General features: G+C 36.4%; 1 protein-coding gene across 1 annotated transcript in view; it reads left to right on the top strand.

Annotated features, from left to right (window-relative positions):
• Positions 1-12,436, top strand: part of HEATR5B (HEAT repeat containing 5B) — a 72,491-nt gene that overhangs the window by 10,695 nt on the left and 49,360 nt on the right. The window contains exons 6-12 of the mRNA XM_090281153.1: positions 1,327-1,498; positions 2,933-3,090; positions 4,222-4,471; positions 6,725-6,880; positions 7,922-8,172; positions 10,262-10,373; positions 11,533-11,685. Coding sequence (XP_090137279.1) covers positions 1,327-1,498; positions 2,933-3,090; positions 4,222-4,471; positions 6,725-6,880; positions 7,922-8,172; positions 10,262-10,373; positions 11,533-11,685 — 1,252 coding nt within the window. The remainder of the gene's footprint in view (positions 1-1,326; positions 1,499-2,932; positions 3,091-4,221; positions 4,472-6,724; positions 6,881-7,921; positions 8,173-10,261; positions 10,374-11,532; positions 11,686-12,436) is intronic.

Below are 12,436 nucleotides of genomic sequence, written 5' to 3'. Positions count from 1 at the left end.
TTGAGATGATCATGACTTTCCTTTTTTAATTTGCTAATGTAATGAACTCCTTTGATTACTTTTAGAATTTTAATCAATCCTTCATTCCTAGGATGGACCCCCTTGGTCATGATATATTATCTTTTTTATATATTGTTGGATTAGAATCACTAAATGTTTGCTTAGAACTTTTAAAATCTGTGTTCATGAAGGATATTGTTATATAGTTTTCTTCTCCTGTAGTATCTTTATCCAGTTTCAGTATCTGGGTATTACTGGCCTCATATGATGGGTTGAGAAGTATACATTTTTCTTCAGTTTTCTGTGAGTCTGTATAGAATTGGTATTATTTTTTACTTAAAAGTTTGGTTTAGTTCACCACTACAGCTCTCTGGGCCTGCAGTTTTCTTTGGGGCAAAATTTAAAACTACAAATCTAATTTTTAAAATAGTTATTGGGGTATTTAGGTAATCTTTTTTTCTTGAGTGAATTGTCTGTTTCATACAAGTTGTCAAATTTATTGGCATAAAGTTTGTAATAGTCCCTTTGTTCTTTTAATATATATTGAATCTGTAGTGATGTGACCTCTCTCATTCCTAACTTTGGTAATTTGTGTCCTTTGTCTTTTTCTTCATCTATCTGGCTAGAGATTTATCAAATTTATTGGTCATCTTAAAGCAGCTTTTGGTTCCATTACTGTATATTTTCAGTTATCCTGTTTATTGATTTCCTTTGCTGTCTGTGTTATTAGTATTAGTATTTTTCTGTGTCCTGCTTAATATGCTCTAGTTTCTTAATGTGGAAGCTGAGTTTATTGATTTGAGACCTTTCTTGTTTCTAATAAAGAAGTTATTGTTAAACATTTCCTTCTAGGTCCTGGAAGCTTTCTCAAGGCAATAAGCTGGGCCAGTTGTAGGGTTCATCTTGTTTGTTTTCCATTTCTTTTTAAAATTTTTATTATATTTGTTTTTAGAGAGAGGGGAAAGGAGAAAGAGAGGGAGAGAAACATCAATGTGTGGTTGCCTCTAACGTGCCCCCAACTGGGGACCTGGTGTGCAATCTAATCATGTGCCCTGACTGGGAATCAAACCAGCGATACTTGGTTCACAGGCCAACGCTCAATCCACTGAGCCACAGCAGTCAGGGTTGTTTTCCATTTCTTAAGGGTCACAGTCTTTATCTCCTAATGTTCAGTGTCTTGAAACCTGTTTTTTCATGTATTTTGTCTAAAATGGTTTGATTATTTCAGGAGAGTAAATCTGAAATCTGGTTCTTTTTACTCCATCTCTGGAAGTGGAAGTTTTAGGGTTTGATTGATTTACTTTTTTTTTTTTTTTTTAATTACAGTGTCTACTCGAACTACAGAATGAAGCTGTGTTCATGTGGACTGCTGAACTGGAAAATATAGCCACTCTCTGCTTTAAGGCTTTGGAAAACTCAAATTATGGAGTCCGAGTCGCTGTGTCTAAACTCTTAGGAACCGTCATGGCTACAGCACTGATGCCAAAGCAAGCAACAGGTATGATTGTTTGCCAACCCCCGATCTAGACTGTAACAGACATTTGAAAGTATATGGAATGGTTCCTTCTAAATGAGTTATTACTTATAGGCAAATTGCTTTAAAGGATTTATGTTGTTAGATATTTGTCTACTTTTTCATGAAGTTAAAGTAGCCAAATGGCATTTTTATTGGTAGTCAAGACATTTTTTTATAATGATAATTTACAAGATAATATGTAGCAAATATATTGGACATGTAAGCAAGTAAGATTTATGAAATGATTTTGTATTATGTTCACGGGATTGGAATCTGGCACTTTATATGCTTTTTTACTTTAAATCTCTGATGACTAGGTCCCCATTTGTAGCCAGTATTATTTTTCATGTTTCTTGACTAACATTATCAGTAGAATCAGAGGCAGCACTGACTTTTCACGTGACTTCTCCTGTGCCTCACAGTTTCATAAAGAGGCTTCAGCACAGTTGTGTGTAGACATTGAGCAAACCCAGCTCTGCTGTTGTCCCCACTACTCCATTTCTATCTAGTAGAAAGGGAATTAGATGTTTTAGAGTCAAGTCCTAGATCGTAGGTTATTAGCGGTGAAACCCCTTGATCTTTGTTTTCTTCATCTTTAACAATAATTATTTCAGTCTGTAACTTAGATGATGATTATGATGATGATAGATAACATTTATTAAGTGCTATGTGCCAGGCATTGATTTAAGAATATAGCAGAATCGTTTACCCTCACAAATACCCTATAAATTGTAAGTACTGTTGTTATTCCCGTTTTGTAAACAAGAAAATTGAAGTTTAGAGAGATTGCATGATTTGTGTTCTACTAAGTGTTAATATTAAGTGTTAGAGCTGAAATTTAAATCCAGGCAGTCAAATTCCAAAGCCTACATAATTAATCATGAGCTTTATGTCTTTCCCACAGAATTCTTGTGAAGATTATATTTGCTACTATGTGTGAAAGGACTTCATAAAATGTGAACCTGTATAGTAGGGATGGCAAGTCAATAGTCCAGTGACACTTTAATGCATTGATAACTGTTGTATAGAAAGCATGGTCTTGACAAAGTTTGTTTATGTCTATCTCAGTTTTGGGAAGGAGGCTGTGGTCAGTTAGCAGTGTCACCTGAGGGTATGCTTTGTCCTTGTGTTACACATATCAAGGTTACATCATTATTGGACTTTTGTCATAGATTTATTGAATTGATTTTAATTTCTAGTTTCTTTTGTTCTTCCTAACATTTTTGCTTCAAATTGAATTTATTTTTACAAGCACATTGTAAATTTTAAGATAATAGGAAAACTAAATGACATCTCCTTTGTAGTAATTTAGGTATGCTTTAAAATAATTACTTGAATTTTAAAGCTAGATCATTAGAAAATATTATTTAATAGCAAAATATGTTTACTTAATAAATTTACTTTTCTTCCTGAAAGTAATGCGCCAGAATGTGAAGCGAGCGACGTTTGATGAAGTCTTAGAACTCATGGCCACAGGATTTCTACGTGGAGGGTCAGGCTTCTTAAAGAGTGGAGGAGAAATGTTAAAGGTTGGAGGGTCTGTGAATCGTGAAGTGAGAGTTGGAGTCACACAGGTTTGTAATACATACATGTAAAAGAATTCTGTTTGTATCACTTGTGAAAATTCATGGAGTACTCTTGCTAAGTAACAGTATTCACACAGATTTTTAATATTGTCTGATTTATTCCAAAAACACTTATTTTACCGAATGAATGAATTATATTTAAATTTCAAATTACATGCTTTCTGGAAAGCGTGATACTTAATGATGTATAAATAAGCCTGGGTCTACTATATTTATATAAATACCTAACAATTTTTTCAAAGCTTACTTTTTAGCAAATCAGTTGTGAAATAATTCAGTTATAATTGAAATGTTATTTAGGTAGCTGGAGGTATTTAGATTTTAATTTTGTTCAACAACCCTGTAGCTAAAAATCTTGGTTAATATTTTGGCTTTCCATAAATGGTTAATCACCAATGTAATTCTGAAATTAAACTTGACTTGGAATTATAATTTTAAAATAATAATGAACACCAAATAGGATGTTATGATTAATGATCTAATAATGCCTAATAAGATGAAATGTTTCTTTGTGATTTTAGTTAAAATCATCCCAACTATTTCTTATCTTGAAGCAAGTATAAATAGAAGTAATCGTTTTTATCTTTTCTTTCTTCCATTTTTAAAAATGTTACTGTCGTTCAGTTACAGCTGTCCCAATTTTTCCCCCATGGGCTCTCCCCTACCCTGCCCACCCCACCTCTCCCACAGTCAGTCCCCACCGTGTTGCTCATGTCCATGGGTCCTTTATACTTGTTCCTTGACTAGACCCTTGCCTCTCTTTTCCTCATTATCTCCTCCCCCTCATTTTTATCTTAAAGTCAAAAGCAAGTTATTTGTAGCTCTGTGTCTGTATTTATTTTATTCTTCATGACCAGGATGAATTCACCTTTTTTCCTCCTTTACCACTCTCTGTGTTCTTCATGAAGCTATTGTCTTAACTATTTTTAGTCAATGAAAATTATACCAGTAATTCCTATGCTAGAAGTACTAAAGGTCTCATGTTTTAAATTTTCTCTATTTTAATCTCAAATATAATTTATTTGCATGCCATTATCAGTTATTACTGTGGTTGCTTTATCTGTCATTTCAGTTCAGTTATATACATTTATTTGAAGTTGTATCTTAATCTGTTTATAGGCATATGTTGTTTTTGTCACAACACTGGGTGGTCAGTGGTTGGAGCGTAGTTTCGCCACATTCTTGTCCCACGTACTTGATCTGGTTTCCCACCCTCGGGCAACGCAAACACATGTAGAGGCTGTGTATTCAAGACGATGTGTCTCCTTTATTCTGAGAGCTACCGTGGGCAGCTTGCTAGGTGAAAAAGCCCAGATTGCAGCTGCCAAGGAAATTTGCCAAGCTATTGGAAAACAAATGAAAGCAGTAGGTAAGAATTGATGTAATAATGTTGTTGACCGTCTTTAGTCATTTAGTTCTTACTAATTACTAACAGATCTGATTAGTTTAACTTTTCTGGGCTGTGTTTTAATAGTTGTTTTTATTGAGTATTCCTACTTGATATTAAACTCACATATTATTTTAGTGAATAAATTTACAAATAGTTTAGTTACAGTTTTTGTTGTTTGTACCTTACTTAGCAAACCATTTTTTAAAAGTACAGGACTAACTGAAAATTGTAAATTGTTAATTAAAGGACATTTAAATTAACGAGATATATAGATCTTTAGATATGTTAAATTAGCAATATATCCCAGGTTTACAACTTGAAATATATTTGTGCATTGGTTCATTGAAGAAATGTTTTAGTTCCAGAGATACTGCCAAATGGTGGTAGTAGAATAGTGAACCAGATACAGATAACTATCTGTTCAGGCATCTTGTAGTTTAGTAATCAAAGAAAGAGTATATGCATTTTAAAATTCAGAAATATCTAAGGAGAAAAGAGGTATTTAATTAGAGTACATAATGTGTTAATCTGTTGTATTCTATTATTCTGTATTATAAATTTCATAGTCTGTTAATTCATAGTGAGTGCAAAAGGAGTAAGAAAGTTTTACTGTCATTTGAGTTAATAATCTTAAGGACACAGATTAGTCATTTGATTAAGAAATCCTAAAAGCAGAATTAAATACAGTGTCATATATCTGGAATTCATGGCCCAGAATACATTCTCAATTAGTAATTTGACAAAGGATGTACAGTTGTTTTATCTTAAATACATTTCAAGTCTAGTGGAATCAAAGGGGAGGGGAGGAGGCAGAATTGCTAATGGGGACTTTGAGGAACATTCTAGTAAGAAATTCTAAAGCTACTTTCTTTATAAATTCATTTTCTGATCAGTAATTTGACAACAATACTATTATACTAATAATATTGTAGCACTTGAAATAGCAGTAATAATAGTAAGTAAACAGTAATAGCTGCTAACATTTATTAAATGTGTATTGGGGGCTGGTTTAGCTCAGTGGATTGAGCGTCGGCCTGCGAGCTAAGTGTCGCTGGTTCGATCTTCCAGTCAGGGTACATCAGAGAAGGAAAACTCTGACTCCAAAAAACCTCCGCTGCCTTGCGGCATACCTCTTATGGGGAAAGGCTAAGGGAGTAAACCCCGACAGAAAATCCGGAGCCGGAGTCCCTAAGGCGGTTTGATGTTGTAGTCAACACCGGCAACTCCTGCGGCGCACCTGAAGCCAAGCTGTATCGACTCCGTCTTTCCCTTGGACCCTTCAGCTGTGAAGAGAGGGGGAGTCTGCTGCATGGGCAACAGCAGACCCTCCATATCACCCCGCCCAGGCTCTGTAGCTTCAGCTCCACTGGAGAGGACACTCCAGCGTCATCGCAAGATGTCGATTCAACACGGGAGGAGACAGATACCGTGTCACTCCCGAGTTGGACTGCACAGCCATTCTCGGCGGTGCAGATAGACACTTAAGAAGCTACACCATCGTCTCTCGAGATGGACGGCTGCCGACGACGATTGGGGGCAGCATTGTGCTACATTCTTCTTTTTTTAAATAATTTGTTTACTTATTTGTTGTTTTTTAAATTTTTTATTTTTAGAGAGAGGGGGGAGGAGAGAGGGAGAGAAACATCACTGTGTGGTTGCTTCTCACTTGCGCCCCCAACTGGGGACCTGACGTGCAACCGAGTCATGTGCCCTGACTGGGAATTGAACCAGCGACACTTGGCTCTCAGGCCGACGCTCAATCCACTGAGCCACAGAAGCCAGAGCTTGTGCTACATTCTTTATGTGCATTGACCATTTAATCATGACAGTACTTTTCAGAATAGGCACTTACCCCTTAGGTTGAGAATCTTGTCCAGTGCCATATAGCTAACATGACTGGTAGAACTGGGATTTGAACCTGAGTCTTCTTTCTCCAAAGTTTGTGCTTTTGTACTCTACAGTTTGTTGCTGTTTGCTAAAATTGGGTATTATCCTAGAGGCAGACAAAATATCTCACTATATATGTATTTAAGCATAGCCATGAAGTGATTAAACAATGTTTGCAGGTTACTTCACTATTAGTCACACAAGTTTTCTGCTGAGAAATAACTACATACAGAATTTTAACACTCAGGAATCAGTTGGGATGACCTAAGAATATAATTGTGTAGATCAAGAAAATTATATCACAGTTTAATTCACGCTCATAGAGTACATGGTTTGTATTTGCAGAAGCAGTAGTGAACGACACTAGTAGTGAAAACAAGTCTGGAGCAGCGGACATCGCAGCCAGCCAGCACGTGATGGTCTGTGCCCTCCAGGAGCTCGGGAGCCTAGTGCAGAGCCTCAGTGCCACTGCCTCCCCTCTTATTCAGGAAGCCTCTATAGGTATGATAACTGCTATTGGCTGAAATATTTTTTCACTAGCTTTAAAAGTTACAGGTATAGTTGATACTTAACTCCTGATTAGCTGTTTGTCATGAAATGAACAATTTAGATCATTTATTAAACATTGAGTTGTATTTAATTTAAAATTCACTGTGATAGAAATGAATTAAATAGTGAAATCAAGTTTAGAGAGACAAATAAAAAAAAGTCACGGTAGTTTTGACTAAAATTTTTTGGATGCTTTCATTTAATTTTACATCAACATTTATATTTTATTGAATATAATTATACTATGTAGAAAACGTTCCTTTAAAGTACTCTACTGTTTATGAAGTAATGTACGTGTTTTTGGCAAAGTTCTGAAAGTATCTCTTTGAAACCATAATGATTATAATTTTAATTATTATGTTGTATTGGGTTGGCCACAAAGTTTGTTTTTTTCTGTGTAGTGGCTCTAGTAGCGCTTAGTTGTCTTTAACTTCATTTGAAACCATTTTGTTAGATTGCATTGTGACACCTGTCATATCAGCATACATTAAAAAAACCTTGTCAAAATTGGTGAATTTTTGTGTAGCCATTTTATATTGAAGATGGAAGAAGATGCACAATATTTTTGGTGTATTATGTTTTATTATTTTAAGAACGGTGAAAACACAACTGGAACTCAAAGAAAGATTTGTGCAATGTGTGGAGAAGGTGCCATGATTAATCAAATGTGTCAAAAGTGGTTTGCAAATTTCTTGGTACTATTGATATTTTGGCCAAATAATTCTTTGCTGTGGGGCTGTCTTATGCACTGGAAGATGTTCAGCAGCACCCCTGGTCTTGACCAACTAGAAGTCAATAGCAGGAGATAGCCAGCATTCTCAAAATATCCAAATCAATAAAGTTATTGGTGAAAATGAAAAAATGTGTTTTTTATTTTACAGAAAATACTAAATGGACTTTTTGGCCAACCAAATACATAGTCTACATAGTCTTTTAGTTCATGAAATCATTTGACTTCATTGAAGAGTAATTTTTTGAGTATTTCTTTATTAGGACTTTTGGAGACTGTGACGTCTGTGCTTCTTCATCCAAGTATAGCTGCTCGGCTTGCTGCTGCATGGTGTTTGCGCTGTGTGGCTGTGGCATTACCTTTCCAGTTGACACCATTTCTAGACAGGTGTGCTGAACGGCTCAACAACTTGAAAACCTCACCAGAAGCTGTTAGTGGATACAGTTTCGCAATGGCTGCCTTGTTAGGTGGAGTTCATCAGTGTCCATTGGGCATTCCTCATGCAAAGGGAAAGGTAGGATAGAAACCCTAAACTTGCAGCACTGTCATGTGGGCTTTAGTCTTTATTTGGAACACGTTCTGTGTTTAATGTGAACTAGGTGACCAGGAGACAGACAACAGATTTACTATGATAATATAAAACAGGGTCCTGCTAATACGGAGTTGACAGACCCTAATTAAAATTTGATATTTAATTCTGACATAGGAATAATAAATAGATTTTGTTTGGGTATAGTATGACTTCATAATTTATTTTAGAGAAAAAATCCGAAGTAATTACTATTACTTAGAAATCAGAGCTTTTCTTTCAGCTTTTATTAATAAAAATTCAGTACACTAAAAGATGTCAGGAGAATATGCAATTGCCATATTTGGCATTTTGATAACAATTGAAGTTGAATGGGTTTGTGAATCAGTGACTGTCCTCTCCTTCTATTTTTACTGTATGTCCTACTACCATCATGGTTTTCTTCTCAGGAATATTAACTATTTTTATAAATATTATTTGCAACTTTACATAGGCAGATCGGGTCTAGATTTTAACTTCTTTTTTTTTCTGGGTCATTAGGCCCATGTTCATTCATCCCCATGAGTTCCATAGCTACTACTTGAGTCTAGGTTTCCATCTCCCTTTGTCATGTAATTGTCTTCTCACTGATGGTCCTTGAAATCTTTTTCTCCGGGTTCTTCCACACAATTGTCCTATTTCGAGTTTGCTCAGAGACCCTTAGGGAGTACCTAGTACTCAGAGAATAAAATATGATTGCCTTTGTCAGGTAAATGGTACCTTCATAATTCACCTTCATTCTACCCATTCACTCTAATTTCTCCCTGCTCTAAATCAGACTAGTCATCTTGCTTTCTTCAGCCTCTATGCCCTTCTTGTTTCTTCACCTAAACCAAACTTATCTATTTGTTTAGAGGCCCAATTCAAATTTCACCTCTTTCATGAAGTCTCTTCAAAACTGTTCAGTCTTTGACAGCCTTTTTGACCACTACCACCTCTGAACTACTATTTGTCATTTAATCATGTGCTGCTTGTTACATCCCATTTTTCCTGTGTCTTCTCTCTCTTAAGACTATAAGCACCATAAGATTAGCTTAATGGCAGTTGCATAATAGGACTTCAGCAAACCTTTGAATATAGGATAGTAGTACTGTTGGCAGCCGTCCATCTCGAGAGACGATGGTGTAGCTTCTTAAGAGTCTATCTGCACCGCCGAGAATGGCTGTGCAGTCCGACTCGGGAGTGACACGGTATCTGTCTCCTCCCATGTTGAATCAACACCTTGCAATGACGCTGGAGTGTCCTCTCCAGTGAAGCTGAAGCTACAGAGCCTGGGCAGGGTGATATGGAGGGTCTGCTGTTGCCCATGCAGCAGACCCCCCCTCTCTTCGCAGCTGAAGGATCCAAGGGAAAGACGGAGTCGATACAGCTTGGCTTCAGGTGCGCCACAGGAGTTGCCGGTGTTGACTACGTCAAACCGCCTTAGGGACTCCGGCTCCGGATTTTCTGTCGGGGTTTACTCCCTTAGCCTTTCCCCTGAAGAGGTATGCCGCAAGGCAGCGGAGGTTTTTTGGAGTCAGAGTTTTCCTTCTCTGATGTGCCCTGACTGGAAGATCGAACCAGCGACACTTAGCTCGCAGGCCGATGCTCAATCCACTGAGCCAAACCAGCCAGGGCTATAGTAGTACCAGTAATAATAATATTTGTTATGTGGTTACAGGGACGAGCACTGTTCTGAGTGCTTTGTTTCATCAACTAATTTAATCCTTGAAACAGTGAAGAAGGCACTTTTATTCCTGTTTTGCCAGTGAGGGACCTAAGGCAAGGAGGTTAACTTGTCCAAGGTCAGAGAGCCAGAAACCACAAAGCTGGTGCATGAACATGAACCCAGGCAGGCTGGCTCTAGAGCTCACCTTCACCACTGTGCTGTTCTGGGTCTCCTCAGAGTCAGCAGTGCAGTTGGGATTGAATAGGCCTTGATATTGTCTCTTTAAAAACATGTTAACAGCAACAACAAAAAAGGACAACTTCTGTTTTAATAAAGTATATTAGCTATGTATTTTCTTAGTTGATTTCTTTAACTTTTTTGTTGCAGATGGTAGTTAGTATTGCTGAAGATCTCTTAAGAACTGCTGCCCAAAACAGCAGGCTGTCCTTACAGCGCACCCAAGCTGGATGGCTTTTACTTGGAGCACTTATGACTTTAGGTATTATTATATTTGAGAACTTTTTGTCTTATCCTATACCTGTCAGTAGACCATACAGAAAATTTAATTTAAAGTTATTAAACTTCACATTCTAGACTTTAAATGAGATTATAAAATGGTAAAGATGTTTTTACTATCACTTCATATATTTCTCTTTTTTGACAATTTCTGCTTGAAGACATTTAATGAGAAAGTTGTAAACAAAGTTCATCTTTGCCATCAGAATAGCCAAGGTCTAACCAACTAGCTTAGTGTTAATCACAAGAGATGAGAGTGGGGACACCTTTCATTCCCAAAGTAAGGGCCAGTGACATAATTTTAATAGAGTGATAATGCCACGTTGAAACAGTATTATTGGTGCTGCTTTCTTGGGTTATCCTTATGTGCTTCACTTTCCAAAGTGCTATGAGAAATCTGGGATGCAAACAAAGTGTAGCATTGTACATAGAACAGAAAGACATGTTATTGTGATGAGGTGTGTCCACCTTTTAGTTCACATGTTTGGCTTCTACGATAAAAAGTTGTGTGTGTGTGTGTGTGTACAGTTGCTCATCACTTTGAACATTTGTCTTTTGGCAATTATGCTTTGACCTAGCTTTTTAAAGAAAATAAAAAGTGGTAACTTTTCTAGAAATTTATGTTAAGTATATTAAGTGATATGTTAAATGAATTCCTTAGCAATATAGATATAGGTTCCTAGTTCTACATATGCTGAACCTCTTAATTGACCATATATAGTTTCCCAAGTAGAGGAATATATGTGTGTGTGTGTGTGTGTGTTTAGGAGTAAGTATATATGTTTATGTACATATATTTATAGAAAAGGCGTCATAAAATGTCTTCCAGATACATTTTATCATCGATAACATGTAATTCACCATTCTGAATACATTTGGATAATTTGTTTTAGATTACTTCTTGGGGATTTGTTTTATGTTTATGTGCTAAAAATACTAGTACTTTTTAGATAAATTTTTTATGCTTTAGTAGATATATATTTTACCTACTAAATAAAAACATTTTGAAAATGTTAATATTAGAGATAAAGAAAGAGTGGAATGCTAGCTATTGTTAAAGCTTGTATGGGGCTCTTTAAAAAATTTTTTATTGTAATGTATGTTATATATGTATGGCTGTGCATTCTCCTTTTCTTGGCTAGGACCATCTGTCGTTCGTTATCACCTGCCAAAGATGTTGTTACTGTGGCGAAATGTTTTCCCTCGTTCTTTAAAGGAATTGGAGGCTGAGAAGGCCCGAGGTGATTCTTTTACCTGGCAGGTAACATTGGAAGGCCGCGCTGGCGCTTTATGTGGTAAGAACTGAAAGGGATGCACTTTCAGACTATTATTTTATTACTAAAATGTTGTGAATGAAGGAAAATCACTACTACAAAGTTTTATTTTAATATATAATAGATAAGTTTGTTATATAAACTAATATGCATTTATCTGAAGCGTGTAGAGTTTTTAGATTTAGAAAGAAACTCTATAAATCACCTACACCAGTTTGCTAATTATGTGATAAAAATGAAACAGACTGAGAAGGAGGGCAGAGTTAGTGAAGCCAGGAGCTGGAACCCAGGCCTCTTAATTTCCAGTTATTGCAGCCTTCCACCTGTCGGAGGCGCACTGGGTCACTGTGTAAACAAAACCTAATGGGTGTTCAAAGGAAAACAAAACTCAGGATTACCAAGTTTATTGAGTTTGCAATTAGTCTCCATAATGAACAAACAGCTCTTTCCTCCTATCATTATCAAATCTGCCAATGCTGATACATTTCTCAGATATCAGCGTTACAAAAATTATTAATAAAGTTGTTTTTTATTTGGGAGTCAGCAGCTTACAGGAAAGGCTAGGTTTTGTTTTATTTGGGAACTAAAATTACACTGGGTGACCCTGCTCTTTTTTGGTTTATCTCAGGGTGAAAAGTGCTGCTTTTTTGCCCACTGTGGGAGTCAGGTATAAGAGCAGCAGGCCAAGGTGTCAGTTTTGTTTCCACACATCTAAGAGCTGTTTTAGTCTTAGCTCTACTGTTATAGAGCCAATAAAGATATTCCTTCTCAC

Source organism: Furipterus horrens, unplaced genomic scaffold (genome assembly GCF_987537825.1).
Source record: "Furipterus horrens unplaced genomic scaffold, mFurHor1.1.pri manual_scaffold_6, whole genome shotgun sequence".
Taxonomy (NCBI): Eukaryota; Metazoa; Chordata; class Mammalia; order Chiroptera; family Furipteridae; genus Furipterus; species Furipterus horrens.
The sequence above is the reverse complement of the archived record's forward strand: the minus strand, read 5'-3'. Positions and strand labels throughout refer to the sequence as shown.